This window comes from Orcinus orca, chromosome 4 (genome assembly GCF_937001465.1).
Source record: "Orcinus orca chromosome 4, mOrcOrc1.1, whole genome shotgun sequence".
Lineage (NCBI taxonomy): Eukaryota > Metazoa > Chordata > Mammalia > Artiodactyla > Delphinidae > Orcinus > Orcinus orca.
This window is the reverse complement of record NC_064562.1, coordinates 47,010,399-47,031,389: the sequence shown is the minus strand read 5'-3', so window position 1 is coordinate 47,031,389 and position 20,991 is coordinate 47,010,399. Positions and strand designations below refer to the sequence as shown.

Genomic DNA, 20,991 nt, shown 5'->3' with positions numbered 1-20,991 from the left:
TTTTATAAAAATTTAATTTAATTTACACTAAACTTTTCAAACAGTCCTTAAAAGTAATATTGAAAGCGAAAATTTTCATTCCTGGGATTTCACAAATGAGAGTCAGAGTTAAAAATCTTGTCCTTTATTCATTATAAGAATGTTTAGTCAGGTGTATATTTTGACATTACACAAAAAAACTAAACAGTGTCCAGATATTATAGCAGAAACCTGCCAGAATAAAGACTTTGAAGTAATTTTCAAAGGGTGTCTGTTAGTATTTTATAACATATCACAAATCCATTTTATGTCAGCTATGAGGCTCTCAGAAACATGCTTTGTTTTTTCTCAGTGATAGATTGCTTGTTTGATTTAAGAATCTTGGCCTCCAGCCTACTTTTCCAGATCACTTGTAAGTGTAATTGTAAGCCAGTAAGATTGGTTTTCTTAACTTGTCCTTTATCATAAGGTAAAAGTTCTTTCCAAGTTTCTATTAATGTTGACTTTCCCATTTTACAGAGGCACACATAATATCATTATATTTGTCAAAAACTAAAATGTTCTCTCTCTCTCCCTTCTTTCACTTTTGTTAATATTGACTGCTTCACATATTTTTGTTTTGTTTTGTTTTTGTTTTGTTTTTGTTTTGCGGTACGCGAGCCTCTCACTGTTGTGGCCTCTCCCGTTGCGGAGCACAGGCTCCAGACTCGCAGGCGCAGCGGCCATGGCTCACGGGCCCAGCTGCTCCGCAGCATGTGGGATCTTCCCGGACCGGGGCACGAACTCGTGTCCCCTGCATCGGCAGGCGGACTCTCAACCACTGTGCCACCAGCGAAGCCCTGCTTCACATATTTTAAAATCAAAGGTGATAGTGTTGTTAGGTTTCATTTGCTGAGAGTGGTGGAGATCAAGAGATAGAACTTTTCACTAGGAAAAAAAATTCTACAGCTGTAAAATACGGTACATTAGGACTTGTAGTAGGGAGCATTTATCAAGAAGAAAGGACATGAACTGTAGTTTAAAGGAAGATTTGGAATGTGCCTATTTGATGTATTTAACCTATCATAGTATTTCTTACCATAATAAATTATGACTCTCATGGCCTATTATATATACTCCTAAAAGAGCCTGTAAAATTTGACCCATGTTTCTGTATATATGTTTTCAAGTAGCAGCTAACTTTTATGTCTGAATCCAGTTCAATAGAATCTCACATATGTAGAAATAGTTACTGTAGTTTTCATGGGTTTTAGACTTTGATTTTCAAATCAAGTCTAACCTAGAAATCTTCTGGGATTAATAAAGTTAGATAAAGTTTGAGGATAAAAATGTAGATTTGTGTTATAATGCACAATGGACCTTTTAAAGGGTGCAGTGTACTATAAAATCTACTCAGTTTCAGATCATTTTTTGTAGTTTTGGCCCCTTTATAAGTGCTTTGGTGTCAGCACAGAAACTTAGTGGGATTTTCCACACTTTCAAAAGAATGTTTAGTGAGGACCTGCTATATTTCCAATCAACCTTTTTTTTTTATTGAAGCTGATATTTATGCAGATATTTGAGTTAGAATATGATTGAAATCCACATAAAGCCATCTAGGGAAATATTACTTCACATTTCACTTTATAGAACATTAAAAATGAATAAGTACAAAGAAGAATGACTTCTGCATACCAGCTTTTATATTTACACAATTAAAACATCTACATATTTTTATTCTTAAATGCTTACAAAATCTCTATAGGATCATGTCCAATCAACTTTTTCTGTTTAATTTTTCACTTCAAAGTAATTCAAGTATACATGTACCTGTATACTTTTAAAGTATACATGTATACTTTATACTTTTTAAAGCTTACATGTAAGCTTTTAAAAATGACTTTTCACTGTAATATTTTCTGAAACACCATAAAATCAGGAATCTTGATGATCTATCTTCATTTTACCTTAGAGCATTGGGGACTCCTTGGTTCATAGCACTTTAGAAAAGAAAATCTAAAGAGAAATTAAATCATATTCATAACATTTTAGGTAAGAAAATAATGAAACATTACATATTTTCTTGGAATTTATTGCTTAATAAAGCTTAGTTAAGCTCTTACTTGAAAGAGCTTAAGCTCTTATTTTTAAATACCCTCAATGTCAGCATATCTTTTTCCTCAGTTTTTTATTTTGCAAAATTTTAAATGAATGGAAAGGTTGAAAGAATAGTATAACAAACACCTATATACTCATCACCTAGATTCACCAATTTTGTCACATTTGCTTAGAAAAACTAGGATAAGTAGTTTGCTTAGAGAAAATAGTAGATATTCTTTTATATTTTCTAAACCACTTAAAATTAAGTTGCAGACATCATAACACTTCATTCATCATAACACTTTTATTTGCATATAAAATACGCAAATATTTTATATGCATAATTTATATGTATAGCCTAAGAATAGGACATTCTTCTGTATATGTTTTTTTAATTTATTTTATTGAAGAATAGTTGATTTACAATGTGTTAATTTCTACTGTACAGCAAAGTGATTCCGTTATACATGTATATACATTCTTTTTCCTATTCTTTTCCATTATGGTTTATTGCAGGATATTGAATATAGTTCCCTCTGCTATCCTGTGTATGTTTTTTAAAGTACTTTTGTTTTTTAGTGTAGTTTGTAGAATTTATTGCTATTTTTTCTATTTATAAATTATTGATTTGCTTTTTCTTTATTATATTATCTTGAGATTTGTTTTGTTTTATAATTTTCTAAGTTTTATATGAGGTTTGTGAGGTTCTTTTTTTCTTAATAAGAGTTTAAATTTGTGAATTTGCCTCTAATTACATGTTTGATATTTAGTTTTCTTGTCATTATTTTCTAAATAATCTGCCGTGGGACTTTTTATTCTTATTTGGGAGAGTATTTTTAAATTTTGGAACCTTTTTTGACTTTTAAAATTTTTACTATATTCTAGTTTGACTGCCTTATGGTTGAAGACTGCATCCTTTTTAGTTTCTACTTTTAAACAATTCCTCGAGACTTTCCTTGTGGCCCATAGTATAAGATTAATATTCTTTTTCCAAGTATCACATGGACACTTGAAAATAACATGTGCTCTGAGGCTTCCAGGTAAAGATGGATTGAATGCATACCACAGTAGTAACTGATTAGAAAATGTCAAATCTTAAGTCAGCAATGGAGAAAGCCAAAATATTAATATAATTTAAATTTCAGGATCTTTAAAAAGGCTAGGATCTGGCTCTAGATATCTCTGGAACTGAGTGTTAATGGTATGTGTGGGGATGGGGCAAGAACCTTCTGAAATAGGATTAGTTGAAAACTCTTGAAGAGTTTTACATATTTCATGACCCTGGGTAACTGCCTTTTCCCATGCTAGCAGATGGTGGGAAAGATTAAAACAAAGGTCTCTTACTGGGGGAGATCAGGAGTTGAGAAAATTGAAAACAGGGAGATTAAGTGAATATATGTATATGGAATGTTGAGAAATCCTTCCCTCCTCCTCACCAAGTCCTCTTCCCTTACCTTGCTCTCAGAATTCTGGCCACCAATCTAGGCAGGAGATTAGATGAGGATTAATTCAAGAATAATTATAATAGGCTTTTGAGCAGCTTTGTAATATTTTCCTTCCCATTTGAACATTCATGGTGGTTTTACTTCTTCAGTCTCTGGCTGAAGAAGTAGTTCATTTCTGGTACTTTGATGAAAATTGACATGATTTAAAAATAATTGTTATTATTTGTAGGGGTTTTTTTTAATGTAGTTTTTTTTTTTTTTCCGGTACGCGGGCCTCTCACTGTTGTGGCCTCTTCCGTTGCGGAGCACAGGCTCCGGACGCGCAGGCTCAGCGGCCATGGCTCACGGGCCCAGCTGCTCCGCTGCATGTGGGATCTTCCCGGACCGGGGCATTCCCGGACCGGGGCATGAACCCCTGTCCCCTGCATCGGCAGGCGGACTCTCAACCACTGCACCACCAGGGAAGCCCTATTTTTTCCTTCTTTTAATAGCTCTCTGAAGTTTTTCTTTTCTACTTTGTTTTTCCATATCTCTTTTTTTTTTTCTCTCCTCTACTCTTCCCTACCTCCTTGTTCATCCACCTACATGTTGGAAAGACATGAAAAATAGAATTAAATTTATGGGAAAATTAATGTGAATTAGTTGAAAGTGAATACCACAGACTAGTTTTTCAATGAAATACAACTAACTTTGATAACATAGAGTATCTAATCCAAAAATGTTGCTTGATAGATGCTGCCTCAGTTAATTATGCTATATAATTAACAAATCAGTGGTTTATATTAAACAGTGTTTTTAATGTAAATGTTCTCTAAAGATGTTTAAATATTTTCCTGTAATCTCAATTCACATTCATTATATCACATTCATTACATCATATTCATTACATTCACATTCATTACATCATAAAACTTTTAAAACATATTTGACAGTCTTTGAATTATTACTAATTCCAAATTAGTGGCGTCAGTAAGTTTATTTGGAAATATTGATTCCTCCTGTGAGTGGAGTCCTACTTTTCCTATTTATTTTCTTATGTCACAAGACAGATTCCTACTAGTATCCTGTGAAATCAACTTAAGTAAATAAAAGAGTAAAGTATTCTAAAGAAACTATACTTTCAAAATATGTATGCCACTTGTTCTGTTTTAATTTAGAAACTATTGCTATTTCTTTTAATTTATTAATATTGAATTAGAACATAAATTCTTAAATAATTTGGATTGAGGAAGACTTCTAAAAACTTCATTAAATATAATTGAAATTTTGAAGAACATCTTTTAAATGTAATATAATAGCCTAGCTTTGACATGAATGGTTATCATAGCATTAAAGGAAAAGCAACTGGAACCCTTTTACAATCATGTAAATATCCAGATTTTGAAGACTTGTAAATAATAATGCTATTGGCAAATCAAACCATTTTCTTAAAAGAAAAAAAAAAACAGGATAGGACATCTCAGATTTCTGTTTATAATAAATCATGCCAAGACCTGATTTAATTAGTGTTTCTTGTCTGGGTTTCAAATATACTTGGATCTTTGACATACTTAATATAAAGGCAGTGTCTTTGATGTGCTTTTCCCCCCTCTTTTTAAAGTTGTAGACATGGTCCATTCATAGGTGTGTATCACTATGTTTTGCTTGTGTAATAGTGAATTGTTTTGTGGCAAGAATATTGTCAACTTGCCAGCTGATAAAAGATGATGTATATGGTAACAAAAATAAACAAGTTCAGGGCAAGGGAATATAAACATAGTAAAATCTTTTGTTGAAATCAGAGCCTTCAGTTTTAGCGAACATGTTAGAACAGGAAAAGTGAACGTGTCGGAGTTCAGTTAAACAAGATGTGAGTAGTGTAGAGCGTGGAAAATGAAGCCTTATTTTGAAGCATCTAGATCCACAAGTTGAGAAAGTGGCAAGCAAGGAGTATTGCTTAAATCAATTAGATACAAACAATAGTTGGATACAAGGAGGCAGCTCATTGGTTCATGGCTCATTGCCACTTCCCCTCCTTTTTCCTCCATTTCTTCCAGTTGATGATTAACTTTTCTTTCATTGCATTATTTTTGGTATATTGCAGTGTACTGTGTCATAGATAAGGAAATTTAAAGGTGGAAAATAAACTGTAGAATATAAAAGTCAAATTCTGTACTTTTTAGTTCTCAATAAAAATAAAGGAGTTAGACTGGCAGTAGATCTTAGATTTCTAAAAGTATGGGGCTAAGAAAGAGGAGAAAATAATGTTTATCCTGGACCCAGTATGTGCCAGCATTTTGCTTGATGCTTTATTGTGAGAGATGTATATTTATTTAACTGGGATGAATAGTCTTTGTAGTATTTTAGGGTACATCCATTGTATGGATTTTTATCAGTGTTCTTACCAGTAGTCATATTAGAATTAAAAATAGTTTATTATCATTTTTAGTTTTCTTATCTATACTGTCATGAAATCAGATGATAATTTCCCAGAACTTTTGGGATGGGAAGTGTGACTCTCCCCTTCAATCAGATATAAGTAATAGCATAAGAAAAACCATACCATTTGAGAGAAACAGCTAACTTTGCTTTTTAATTCATTGCAGTAACTCAACAATGTAGTAATCATTGATCAATAGAATAACACATGATGAAAAATATGTGACATAACATGCAGTAGGGAAGTAAACTGACTTGCTTTCCTTTGTTTGCCAACCCATTTGTTAATAAGTAATTATCAGTACACTGCACACACAGCTCTCTTTTGTTAGCTTTATTTCAAAAAGCAGTGAAAAGTATGATAGCTTTCACTGAATTCTGTCTTTACCCAAATCCTTGTAGAAGAAATTGAATGGATCTGAAAGATAATTCCCTGCGATTTTCATTAGTGTTACTTCTAAACAAATAATAGCATTTAGTAATATAGTATTTACAGTAAACAATAAAACATCTATAAGATCCTATTATGAATTATTAAATATATTAAATGTAACACAAAATTACGGATTTTTCAGACAACTTTATCATGAGCAATGATGAAGGCTGCTTTTGCCTTACAGCACCCATAGATTTTGGTAAAGATATTGATTTGTTAAAGTGATGTAAAGCATAAATCATACTACAACTTGTCTTTGCATGAATTTTTGTATACTTGGAGATAAATAATGTATTCTAATACAGGAGTTGGAAAACAATGGCTCTGTGGTCTGTTTTTGTACCACCTGTGAGCTTAGAATGGTCTTTTAAGAGGTTGTATAAAAAAAGAATATGCAGCAGAAATCATATGTGACCCTCCAAGCCTAAAATATTTACTCTTTGGTCCTTTACAGAAAAAGTTTGCCAACCCTAAAATACAAACATATAAAACCTAAGCCTGGGAAGTTCTGGTTCCAAGTGAGATGGTGTAATAATCACATGACACCCTATCTCTCTCAGTGAGTGCACCTATTATAATACCTGGACAGAAGGCATGGAGCAGCTATTTGAAGACTCTGAAAAGTCAATAGTAGCAGGTGAATTAGGGAAGACCAGAATTTAAAGTACCACCAAACTGGCGGTGAGTTTGCCATTTTTCCTTTTGTGTTGTCACATGGCCTGGTCTCAACATAGCCTGAAACCGGGAAGCAGACATCAATGCAGGCAGAGAGCCCCAGGAGAGCTCTAGGAGAAGCCCTCTACCTCAGGCTTGGGAAATAGAGATCATGGCTCCTAACAGTGACAGTGGGTGCAGAGGAAGACACAGGTATCTAAAACTGAGAAATGGGGTTGCCTCACTTTCTGATTGGAGGATCTGTGGTCTCAAGAAGTAGGGGCATGCACCCTTTTCTTATCTTCTCTGTCTTCCTGCCGGTTGGCCCCCACTGCCAAAACAGTTGGAGGAAGTAAGAGGCAAACTGTAAATAAAACCTCAGCTTTCTGGGCAGAGTGCTGAAAAGGAGAGCCTCAGGGAACCAGAAAGTACTGGGGATATCAAGGGGCGGGGTACTTAGGAAAGGGATCTCATAAAAATTATGTGTTAACTTCTGGAGCTGAAATTAATGGAGGTGACAGAGGAAAGAGTCAAAGAACTTGAAGGTAGATCATAAAAATTATTCAATCTAAAAAACAGAGATGAAAGATAGGAAAAAAAAAAGACCATCAAGGCCCTACGGGGCGATAACAAAGATCTAACTTTCATATCGGTGTCTCAAAAGGAAAGGAGGAAATATTGTGCAGAAAATTACTTTTTTAAAAAATGGCAAGATTATGGAGAAACTCTCATACATTGATGGTTGGAATACAAAATAATACAGCCACTCTAGAAAACAGTTTGATAGTGTCTTGTAAAGCTAAATATACGTTTACTGTAAGGTCCACCAGTTCCATTCCCATAGAGTTGAAACATTTGTGGTGAAATCAAAACTTAACGTTCACACAAGTATCTGAACACAAATATTTATAGGAACTGTAGTGATAATCATCAAAAGATGGAAAAATCTCAGTTATCCTTCTATGTGTGAATGGATTAAAAAAAAAAAACATGTGGTACATCCATATAATGGAGTATGACTCAGTGATAAAAAAAGGTATGAACTATTGATAGACACAACAATTTAGGTCAGTCCCAAAAGGTTACATACTGTAACCTGAGTGAAAGTAGTCTCAAAAGGTTACATACTGACACCAAAAGCCCAGGTAACAAAAGAGATAAATTGTATTTTATCAAAACAAGACTTTTGTGCATCAGAGGACACTATCAACAGAATGATATGGCAAGCCACTGAATGGCAGAAAATATCTGCAAACTATATATATACCTGATAAGAGACTTGTATCTAAAATATATAAAGTACTCTTATAACTCAATAATAAAAAGATAAAGTGAGCAAAGTATCTGAACACACATTTCTCCAAATAAGGTATACAAATAGCCAGTAAACACATGAAAAGATGCTCAGCATCATTAGCCATCAAGAAAACGCAAATTAAAACCAAATGAGATACTGCACTACACCTACTGAAATGGCTGTTACCAAAAGAACACAAATTAGTGTTGGCGAGAATGGGGAGCATTGCTGGTGGGGATGTGAAGTGGTGCAGCTGCTGTGGAAGATGGTGTGGCGGTTCCTCAAAAAGTTAAACAGAATTACCATAAGATCCATCAATTCCACTTACAGATATATACCCCAAAGAATTGAAAGCAGGGACTCAGAGAGGTATATGTATACCCATGTTCATAGCAGCATTGTTCACAATAGCCAAAAGGTGGAAGCAACCCAAGTGTCCATCTAAGGCTGGACGGATAAACAAAATGCATATGTACATACAGTAGAATATTATTCAGCCTTAAAAAGGCAGGAAATTCTGACACTTGCTACAACGTGAATGAGACTTAGAGACATCATGCTAAATGAAATAAGCCAGTTACAAAAGGACAAATATATGATTCCACCAAATATTTGTCCCAAAGGACAAATATTATATGATTCCAAATGTGATATGAGGTACCTAGAGCAGTTAAATTCATAGAAACAGAAAGTAGAATGGTAGTTGTCAGGGGCTGGGGGTTGAAGGGAATGGGGAGTTAGTGTTTAATGGGTACAGACGTTTAGATGAGGAGATAGGGTTCTAGAGATAGATGGTGGTCAGAGTTGTACAACAATGTGAATTATGGAGGAAAGAAAATGAAGGTTACATGTAATTATTCCATCTGTATGACTTTTTTTTTTTTGCGGTACGCGGGCCTCTCACTGTTGTGGCCTCTCCCACTGCGGAGCACAGGCTCCACACGCGCAGGCTCAGCGGCCATGGCTCACGGGCCCAGCCGCTCCGCGGCATGTGGGATCTTCCCGGACCGGGGCACGAGCCTGCGTCCCCTGCATCGGCAGGCGGACCCTCAACCACTGCGCCACCAGGGAAGCCCCATTTATAGCATCTTAAAGGACTGGTTTTATAGTTTAAAATGCTAAACTAAAACTAGTTTTTTTTTTTTAATCAACAGGTGATAACATGCACATAATAATATTTGAAAAATACTGAATAGCATAAATAAGAATATAAACGTTATTTTAAAATTGCAATTGGTAACATTTTAGTGCTTTTCACTACTGCTCTTTCTCTATGCATGCATTTGTGTGTGTGTGTAGCAGAGCAGAAACGTTATTCAGAAACCTTGATGAAGGAATGGAAAAGGGAAGCCTCGAGCCCTAAAAACACCTTCTCCTTGAGGGGAGGGGAGTAAATGAATTTTAAGGGGTAGGAGGCAGGCATATCATCAGGGCTCTAGGAAAGGGGAGGAGATTTCCAAGGCACTATGCATTTATTTTTTATGTAATTGCTGTCATACTATATATTGAGTTTTCTATTCTCTTTTCCTTAAATACTCTATCTTGAATATTCTCCAAAATCATTAAAATTCTTACAGAGTATTATTTTCATAGCTGTATTGTGGATATATCTTAATTTATTCAGTTTTACTCCTTTTCTTGGGCATTTAGGTTGTTTCCAGTATCACTCATTATTATAACCATGATTCCTTTGAACATAAATTCACATAAATTCTCATGTGCATAGAATGCAGTCTATGTGTAAATGTACAGCTCTATTGAAAAGTCTGAATTTAATGGAGTACAAACATGAAATAGTCTTCTCTATCCCCCGATTCCAAGTGTGCCATGTACAATTTTTCTTCTCTGTTATGCACAGGCATGTTAGGTGACAGGCATAATTCTAGTGGCTCTCAGTAATTAAAAGTGCAGTGAGATTCAGTTCAAAAATGTGATCTGCTATCCAGAGATTTTCCTTGTTCAATTTGGAACCAGGCTTTTATGGCTCGTGATCTGAAGCAGGGAGGGCTTAGTAAAATTTCACTCACACCTTCTCCCACTCTAGACTGTAGAGTGCTGCAGTGACTTGATGCAGTTCTAAATACCTCACCCTACTCCCTGTTCCAGGCCTAACTCTTCTGTGGTAGAGGCTTAACAAAGGGAATAAGGGAGAAGTGGCAACTTCCCCGTCTTATCTGCCTGTATTTGTGGTCCCTACTTTGGTTGTTGCCACTTCTCTGGCCAGTGACCAGCTCTTACTTATTTGATGTCCTTCAAGCATATGTTCAGCAAACTAGTATATTCTTCTGGCAGTGCCCCCAGTCTCTACACAAGAGCCTCTTGGAGCCTTGCCTCTTGGCCTGCTTCTCCTTAGCGTGGTTGTTGATTATGGTGAGAACTTTTCGGCCTTAATTGTTGGCATCTTTCTTTAAAATATAGGGCACGCACTACATGCCTTTTTTGCTTTCAGATTTAGGCCCTGGTCATCAGTCCTGAAGAAACTTCCAGAAAGGCCCCATGCAACATCTTGTTTCAAGTGCATATATAGAATTTACGGCAGTTGTTGAAACAGTTGCTAAGCATTTTTCCTACTTTTATTTTAAATGGCAATGCAATTCTTAGCTTGACAAAACATTTTTTTGCCTCGTCTGCATAATAGATGCATTGTACGATACCAAAAGTCTATCAGCACCCAACAAAGCTTTCTGTTAAACACAACAAAACAAAAATCTTTTCTGCTTTAGCAAAAAGTAATGGTTTCTTTTGCCCATTCACTTTCTCAGACATCCTTTGGTCTATCTTCCACACCAGAGGTCTGCAGACTGTGGCCTGTGGGCCACTTCCAGCTCTCCAGCTGTTTTTGTAAGTAAAGTTTTCTTGAAGCACAGCTGTGGTCATTTGTTTATGTATTGTCTGTGATGACTTTTGCACCACAACAGCAGAACTGAGTATTTGCGACAGAAACCGTTAGGCCTGCAAAGCCCAAAATATTTACTGTCTGACCATTTACAGAGAAAGTTTGCCAACTCCTGTTTTACACCCTTCCTCTAAAATTCTTTCCAAAACGTAAACCAGAAATACCATTTGTCTGCTTAAAAACATTAAGTAGCTTCTCACTGTTGACAGAATATATTCTAAAATCTTTAGCTTTACATTCAAATCTTTTGATAATTTAGTGTCAAATCACTATGTCAAGTTCAAATTCAGGATTTCCTGTTATTTTCAGTGATGCAGCTTGAAGTCTAGAGTTACAAATTGGCAGCTTACAGTCTGAGTTTGGCCCCCAGACTTGTTTTGTTTTATTGATTCAGCATTTAAAAACTAGATAATGTCACATAGAAATCCAGATTTCTAGTTGTTCTTCACCAGTCAAGAGTTCTGATAAACCGGCCTCAGAGCCCTCAGTGTAACATTCTGTTAGCACTCAGTGGCTGCTGCCTCTTCCCTATGGAGCAGTGCTCTCCACCTATGCACAGCCTGTGCCCCATGGGTCCTGTATGCATATGCACTCAAACCCAGTCCTCTTCAATCATGCATGTTACCTGCTGTGGCCACTGTAGCCATTTGAGTTTGCAACCCTGGGCCTAGATATAGTGAGCTGCCTTCTGGTCACCTGATCCACCTGTTCTCACATTACCTCTTGCTGCTCCATCTGCCTAGAAGATCCTCTTTGTCCTTCAGAATTCTTCATCCTTTAAGACTCAATTTAAATATAACCTTTGTGAAGCCTTCTCTGCCAAAGGCAGTCACTTCTTCCTCTCTACCCTTGTGGCACTTTGTTCATTTGATTAGAGTAGCACCTGTCATGTTGTATTTTAGTGACCAGATGGTGAGCTCCTTGACGTTAAGGTTTGTATCTTACTCATCTTTCTGTTCCTAGTCCCCAGCATGTTGCCCAACAAAGAGTGAAGGCCAAGTAAATGTTGCTGAATTGTACGCCGTTAACATCTAAAAACTGGGAAGGTAGGAAAGGATTCATTAGGTGCAAAGAAAAATTCATATTTTTCCCACTTAAATGTATATTCTTTCCCTTTCAGTATTTCACTTAGTTTCCTCTTTTTCTCCCCTTAGTTTATAACCAACTCATTTCTGTTTCCCAGACAACTGACACTTTAATTTTCATTAAGGATTACCAACACTTACTAGCTGTGTCCAGGGTTACAAGCTAATAAATGGTGGAAATGGGGTTCAAAGTCACATTTCTCTGCCTTTAGAGCTCATGCACATAGCTGCTGAGCCACTCCTTATCATGTGCGTGCTTTTGAATAAGTTACAAAGTTTTCTAAGTCTCAGTTTCTAATTGTAAAAGAGGAATGATAGGGCTTCCCTGGTTGCGCAGTGGTTGTGAGTCCGCCTGCTGATGCAGGGGACACGGGTTCATGCCCTGGTCTGGGAAGATCCCGCATGCTGTGGAGCGGTTAGGCCCGTGAGCCATGGCCGCTGAGCCTGCGCGTCTGGAGCCTGTGCTCCGCGACGGGAGAGGCCACAACAGTGAGAGGCCCGCGTACCGCAAAAAAAAAAAAAAAAAAAAAAGAGGAATGATAATGGTTCCCATCTTTTAGGATACGTGGGAGAAATGAATGAAAATATCTATGTAATGCTTAGAACAGAGTTTGTCTTAGAGTAAGCACCCAATAAATAGAGCTGCTCTAGTATTATTATTACTATTATTATTACTGCTGCCACTGCTGCTGCTACTACTTCTACTACTACTGTTACTTAATGTTGTATAGGAGATACACAGACTGTCTTGTCTTCCTTTTCTTGGTTTAGACTTTCAGGAGTCAAGGGAATTGAGTATTGGCCCACCTGCAGAAACCATTGCCAGGCTACCCTATTTGTAACCCTAGAACATTGCACTTGGAAGGGGTTTTGGAGGTCAGGTGTTCTAACAAGTGCTAATCCAAAGCAGCAGTCCTCTCTGCAGTTCCCAGCTAGAGATGATCAGTCATCTAGAGGCTGTTACAACATTTACAGTGACAGAAGCTGGCCACTTTAGGTGGAAAATATGATTGTTTAAAAACTGTGCACACACACTTTGCTTTTTCTTTTTGTCCTCTGTAAAATGTAGAAAATTAAGTTGAATCCTTTTTCCATACTGTTGTCCTTAGTCCTTCAAAGTATTTGAGCCAAATTAAACAGTGACACTGGTGGTTCTCAGAGTGTAGCCCTTTTAACTTGAGCCCCTTTCCTCAGGAGCCTTTCTTCTTTCTTCCCCTTTCTTTTATTCAAAGAATCCTCAAAGACCCTAAAAGCATAGGCTAAAATTTTTGTGTGCCTGTGCGCATTTTTCTGGTGCAAGTTTTGATAACCCGAAAAAAGTTTAAGAATCACTGTCTTAGACACTCTCATGACTATAGTTTATCCTGCATATGTCTGCATCTCAAAGGGACAAACAATGGTTAAGGACCACAGTTTTTTAGTTTTCTCATAATGGTAGAGAGTGATTGAAAACAAAGGTTAGGAATTGCATAGAAAGAGGAAAATCTGAGAGTTAAAGCAAAGAGGTATAGTTCAGCTGTATCGATTGAGCCACCTCCCTGACATCTTTGGGAAGTCTTCCATCTAGTCTGCTTAGGGAATTATTTCTGATATAATAAGGATGTTAAGCAGAAGGGAGGATTCAGTAAATCAGTCTTTTCTTAAAAACATTTATGCTACAGAACAAGGAATAACTATTTTGCCCTGTAGTGGACAATCACTTTAGCTAAACATAGGTACTGTTGTGACTATTATATATTCAAATACACACATATGTACACACACAAATACAGTGCTTAACATAGTTCAATACCGCCTTCAAGGTCAACCCCTTCCACTCCCCCAGCCCCCACTTTTTTCCTGCTTTGCCAAGTCTAATGCTCTGCTATTGAGAATCTAACAGATAATATATCCTCAAAATGGTCCTCCTTACCTTTGTCAGGCCACAGAATGTTACGGTGTGGAAAAGCACTACTGGAAGAACAGAGCAACTGAGATATAGATGGAGAAGCTTGTAAATGTTGCTTTCCTGAGTTATCTCTAGATCATTGTCGGCCCAAATAAATTTCCTATGCAAGTTTTGATAAAATGCATGCATGCATGCATACATTTTTTTTACATAGCTCTTTGTCATCAGTAGTCAATTGTGTAATCCAAGTTATGCCCATAAAATATATCTTTTTCATAATTTTACAAAATATCTAAAAGAAAAAGTAAAGTGAGGTATTATGGCTAAAAATATATTTTAAGATTCAGTAGAGGACATAGTACTGATAATTAGAGGTGCTAAAATTTGGACAAAAGTGTAAACTATATTTTTGGGTTTTTTTGTTTTTGTTTTTGTTTTTTGTGGTATGCAGGCCTCTCACTGTTGTGGCCTCTCCCACTGCGGAGCACAGGCTCCGGACGCGCAGGCTCAGCGGCCATGGCTCACAGGCCCAGCCGCTCTGCAGCATGTGGAATCTTCCCAGACCGGAGCACGAACCCGTGTCCCCTGCAACGGCAGGTGGACTCTCAACCACTGCGCCACCTGGGAAGCCCTAAACTATATTTTAAAACAATTTGTATATTTTAAAACTTAATGAAACCATTGAAGTCATCTGTTTTGCATTTCTTTTTTGTTCTTGTTGTTGTTTGGTTTTTTTGTTTTGCATTTCTAAAGCCTATGTTGTTAGGTTATTGTAAGAATGGCAATATAAGTCTGCAGAAAGTATAGTTACAAAAATCTGAGAAGTTTAGTATATACAGTCCAACAGTATAGCTTGTAACTATCAAGGAAGATATACTGGAACTCTTGCTTTTTCTTGTATCTATTGCTTTCCCAAATCTAAGGTAGGTATAGGTCTTTACAAAGGGTAAAGGAACTCCTTAGAGCTGTGTTGGTTACTTAAGTTGATAATAGAAAGGAGGACATTTTGAGGGAAAGTGGAGAATTAAGAGAGGAATGAAAGGACACATGTTGATACTCTTGGTGTTTTGTTTTGTTTTCTTTTTTTTACCATAGCAAATGTAAGGTGCCCTGTCTGTCAGTGAACTACGTACTTCAATACAACTTAAAGTCTATAAGTTCTATGGATTTAATAAGGAGAACTAAGCATTGCTTGATTTTTTTCCCTCTCCAAACTCCCACTTGTGGATTGGCATAAAGTGAAAATTCCTCCAGTAATGCCCAAGCCTTCTCATTTAGGGTTTGGTACTGCATCATGCCTAAGTGAATGTCGAATAAATGTTGTCTGATGATGATGAGAATAATTTGTTTCAGGAGGAATTCTCTTTATGCTTATGTACTACATTTCTCACAATGGTCTCAAGAGTCATTGGAAAATAGAATTCTTGTTTGAACTCTTACTGTCTAATTTTTGCCAATTACACTATTATAAGTTTTATATGAATTTTAAAAACTGGATTTATTTGGCAAAGTGCAAAATCCTCTAAACATAGGAATGCAATAGAACTGATTTTAACTGGTATATTTAAGAAGAATAACATGCATTGAATTTGAATGGTAAACTCAAGGACTTTCCAAAGATGTGTGCTAGGTTTAGGTGTTTTATGAATAGGGCTCATTCACTATATATTTACTTACTGTAGTTTTTACGAAGTAGTAGGATAATTGTTATTGCAGAGTTAGAGTGTTAGCATAGCATCTTGAAAATGTCTCTGTGTGGGATATGTTATGTGAATGTGCGTTGTCAAGTAGTTTCATTTTGGACTTTTGAAAGCATTAACTTCTAAATATTTTCTTAGTTTATTTTAAAAAATAAACAACTTGAAAAAAAAATATCACTAATTCCTTGGTGGTAGGGAAAGGGTGGGGGGAATGGTGTATTCTGCCCCAGGATATGCTTTGGGGAAATTACTTGGAATTCAAGGAATCGCAAGTGGAGCAACTTTAAAACACTTTGCTATAATGTGTTCTAAAAGGTAATTAAGTCTTGACATGTAAAGACATGTTAATGTAGTATTCTGAAAAAAGTTATGGAAGTTTTTTTCTTTCACAGTAGGGTCTCCTAATACATAATTTGCTCTAGTTGAATATTTGAAAAAACTGTCTGGAACAACTACTGATACAGTTACCAAAAATTGTATTATCATCTCACTTTCACATCATTAACGTTATATATCGTTTTCTTTCAGCTGGATATGTCAAGTGACCAGATAGCTGCCAATCTGCAAGCAGTTATCAGTGAAGTTTGTAGGCAAAGACCGCTGAATTTGGGTAAGTGGTTCCCTGGGGTAGATTTCCTTGTAGCTCTGTGATACTTTAAAAATGTAAAATATTAAGAAAACAATCCAGTTAATATGCAACTGCAATAGCAATAATATTTCCAGGGATTAAAGAAATACAACTTAATTCTCCAAAGGATTCCTAATGACCTTATTAAGAAGTTGTAGTTGTTTGGAGAGGAGACCTCTTTAACATTAATAAGGAATACATTGTGAAACCTTTATAAATTCCCACATTATTTCTACCATTAAATGTAATAAAGTTTGAAAGAAAACTGTAACGGATTGCCTTAAACTTACAATAGTGTTTAAGCAGAAACTAAAGTCATTTATGAGATAGATGATATTTTGAAGCCAGACCATTCACTTTGTCACTGGTACTAGCAGTTGGCTTTCTTAATCTTATTTATTTTAGAAAAGAAACAAGGTTTTTAATCATGTCACAAGAATCACTATTTATAAATGGGGTGATTCGTGGAGAACAGTGAAACTTGATGTGGAAGCTGTGTCATAGGCTAGGAACACATGTAGTACCCACTGCATTACCTGCCATTCACAGTCCTTCCTCAGGCAAACGTGTTCTCTTTCCGCTGGTTGAAAGCAAGAGTCTGTAACCCTCATTTGACTATGCACTTACAGGCTTACTATTATAGGATTCTGTCATGTTTCATTTTATAAACCAAGTGTATAATTAAAACACAATCTCACGTTATGTTTAACCTTCTTTGGGAGTTAAACACACTGATGAATAAATACCTCATTTGTTAATTCTATTGTGCTAGATATGACCATAGTACTTAGTGATTGTATGTGTATAGATTCTTCTCTTTCATGGAGAACTTTGTTTTGAGTATAGGAGCCTCTGAACCTATATCAGGAGTAGAATGATGAACAGTAAATCTCTAAAAGCAATGTAGTTATCTTCTCTTTGCCATTTTAACTGAGGGTCCCTTAACATTGTTCTTATGAAACGCTTTTTAATTTTTAAGGAATTTTACTAAATGTTTGGTAACACAGAGTTAGCATCTGTGCTGTTTTAAATAAATATTTAGAATCTTGCCATCAAATGTAAATATCATCACCTGTTCCCTTTACTGTTGACTTTGCAATGAAATAAATTCTAGGTGATCACCTTCTGAAAGAGAGAAATGAATTATTAGTGAATATGTGTAGTTCCATCTGTAAATCTCTAATATACTATGGTACAGCTAGTTTGTCTTCTACTCTAGAAATGAAGCGATCTTCCCTTTGTTATAATTCAAAATAATAGTTCAGTAATATCAGTACTTTTCAAGTGAAAATATAACACGAGTCCTATAAAGTTTCTTGTGTATGTTTGTATTTGCTCATTAGGTATCTATGGAATAAAATGAAAATTGATTCTTGTTTTTGTTTTCAGGACCCTTTGTGGTACGTGCTTTCCTTCGAAGTTCAACAAGTGAAGGTTTGTTACTAAAGATCGAGTCATTATTGCCTAAAGAAGTAGAACCCGAAGAAAGTGACAAAAAAGCTGCCTAAATGTGTTACATTGAGAAATTATTTTCAGTGGATCAAGAAACAACAGAGAAAATTAAAAACTGTTTAATTTCTAAGTTTGGTGTCTTGTTATTTCTTGATCATCATACTTGAAAGTAAATTTTAACACTGAAAAATCTTATAATACTTTCAAAACTAAGAAAATAAAATTTGCTCTGTGTCTGAACCTAACTTTTAGATCATGTTAAATTTTCTTCCTTAGTATTCAGATTCTACAATCTGATAATTATAGCAGGAATTTCTAGCTTAATAACTTTCCCTTGAGAGTCATACCATCTGAGGGAAAAGTAACATCCTCAGTTCCCATAAGACAGAGAATGGCAGAGTCATGAGCTACATCACAAATATGACTATTTTCTGAAGAAAAAATATGGAAAATCTTCATTCTAATAATTCCTTAATGTCTTTTGTGATAGCATGAATACAGAAAATGATTAAGCCCTTAAAACAAGTGGGTAGAAAACTTTTTTTTCTCTTAGGAATCAATTTATAGTATTTGTATTTTTTTGTAATAATATTGTATATTTTATTTATTTTTTTAAAAAATATTATATATTTTAATGGTGCTTTGTAATATACAAGGCACTGTGTATGGTGTTTTTATATACTTTATTTGATCCTGAATTCCTCTGCTTAATAGCAAGTTGTTAGTGTTTGTTGAATGAATATCCCATGAGGTAGATAAAACAACTTAATTTATGGTTGAAGGATCAGGCTGCCAGTTTGCATACTGGTGTTGGTCCTTAAGTGTTTACTGGTATGTGACAAAACAAAAAAAATAAGGATAATTTTGTCGTGCAGTTGCCAACTGTCCTTTCTTGGGAACGATTTCTTTTACTCTGAGACTGTCTTCCACTTTTTTTAGGGGATGTTCAAGGGCTTTTTCTTATATGAAAAAATAGTCCTGATAAATTTGTTGGTGGGTTTTAATAACACTCACTTTGTAAAGAATATTTTGACGGCTCCATATAGGTCTCCCCAATTGTTTTTGAAATTTTAGTGGTCTGACAAGTCCAAAAGACTGTGAACAGCCACTGTACTCCACTAAGCCTTTTTTCCCACAGGAAAATTAAAATTTAAGGGCTGTTTACCAAAAGCAACTGTAGCATTAACTACAAAACAGTAACAGTAGTTACCTTTTATTGAGTGCCTACTACTATCTTATGCTTTTTATGCATTCTCTCATTTCATCCTCGCAGGAGTTTAGTAAGAAGGGCGGTACTTTCATTTTACAGTTAAGGAAATTGAAACTTGTGTGAGGTCCTCTAAGTGGCAAACTAAGATTCAAACCTACATTTGTCTGATTTTGAAGCCTGTTCTCTTAACCATCAGGCTATTTTACCTCCTTTTTATGTGTTCTAAGATAAATTAAACTATTTAACCAATTTTAAATTTTTTAAATATTGAATAATTACACTTCAGTTTCTTGGTATGTCTAGCTATGGGGTTATGGCACAGTGATGTGAAGAAAGTTGAAATAGAAGGGTTGGAGGAGTGGGATGAGAAAAAAGTAGTGTAGGATGGAGAGAAAAAAGATATCTACTTGTTTCCCACATTTATGGTCTTCTGAAAGCATACTGATTGTTATTTAAAGACCCTAGATCACAGAGTAGAAACTCTATTACTGTATTTGTGGGTTTTCTGATTAATAGAGTAAGTATACTCTTATTATAGAGAACTTTAGAGACACTAATAAATATAAACAAATAAATCACTCAGAGTCCTACTACTCAGATAACCAGTATTAATATTTTGGTGCTTCCCATTATCTTTTTCAATTGACAGAGAATGAGAGACAGAGAAACAGAGGGAACATGTACGCACATGATGTTATATAAAGTAAGCATTTCCCCATATTATTTAAAATCTTATATGAAAAGCATTTTAATGATTGAGCAATATTTCATCCTATTGATGCTCTAATTTATGGAGTCAGTTCTTAGTTTTGGGGCATTTAACTTGCTTTCAGGTCCCCCTTAACCTTATTATTTACAATACTTTGGAGAAAATCTTTGAGCATAATTTAGTTTCCTCTATATTTCTAGAACTGACCTTCCTGAGTTAAAAGGTATGATATGGCTAAAGGTCTTAATTATGTCTTAGAAAGATACCTTTCTGAGCAGAACAAAGGAACAAGGAAATACGGTTGGAAAACTTGCTCTGGGCAAGAGCATTCCAGGGTCTTATTAACTGGCCTATGACTAAATTATTCCCTAACCTTCCATTAGAGTGTTTTTCCTATTGGCTAACTAGAACTAATGTTGAGTGTTCATAATGGTATATGCTTCTGGAAAAATAGTAGAATTGCACTAGATTACTCTTCACATAAACCTCTCTCTTTTGTGTTATTAATGTATTTTCTTCTTTCTGAGAAAACAGTAAATTAAAATCTTATATTTAAAAAGAGTAAAAAGTTTTAAATAATTATGGTAAATATCAATACTAGTAATTCTCAAACATTAGCCTGCATCCAAATTACCTGGAGGGCTTGCAGGCACAAATTGCTTGGCACCAGTCAGCATCTGGGGTGGGCCTTGAAAATTTACATTTCTAATAAGTTCCTGTTGCCAAACCCAATTCGTGCACCTGGTGCACAGTGAGGCCAAACAAACCAAAATATTGGAGTTTGGAGCAGAGAAAGGTTTATTTCACGGGCCGAACAGTGAGAATGGGCTGCTGGTGCTCAAAAAGCCTGAACTCTCCCAAGGTTTTTAGGGAAGAGTTTTTATAGGCAAAATGTGGGGGGAGGACTGAAAGGTGAGTGACCTTCCCCTGATTGGTTGGTGATGAGGTAACGGGATGATGTTCCACAAAACTCAATCATTAGCCTTCAGGTTCCAACGTGTCTGGGATCCAGAGCTTGTGCTCTGACTGAAGTTACCATCCTCTACCTGGGTGGTTTAGTTCCTGGAGAACTATCAGGTTATGTATAGCCCTTGAGGAGGAACCGGGACCCTGCT

At 35.8% G+C, this 20,991-nt stretch overlaps 1 protein-coding gene across 5 annotated transcripts in view; it reads left to right on the top strand.

Moving 5' to 3' along the window:
• MRPL1 (mitochondrial ribosomal protein L1) overlaps nucleotides 1-18,074 on the top strand; it is a 68,896-nt gene extending 50,822 nt beyond the window's left edge. For 3 of the 5 annotated variants that reach the window (XM_033406478.2, XM_049709407.1, XM_033406479.2), the window contains 2 exons: nucleotides 16,406-16,487; nucleotides 17,895-18,074. In XM_033406478.2, coding sequence (XP_033262369.1) covers nucleotides 16,406-16,487; nucleotides 17,895-18,013 — 201 coding nt within the window. In that variant the 3' untranslated portion in view covers nucleotides 18,014-18,074. Of the gene's footprint in view, nucleotides 1-6,811; nucleotides 7,039-11,070; nucleotides 11,150-16,405; nucleotides 16,488-17,894 lie in introns of all 5 variants that reach the window. The other 2 variants (XR_004477083.2, XR_004477082.2) reach the window with 2 other exon arrangements.
• The last annotated feature ends 2,917 nt before the right edge of the window (nucleotides 18,075-20,991 follow it).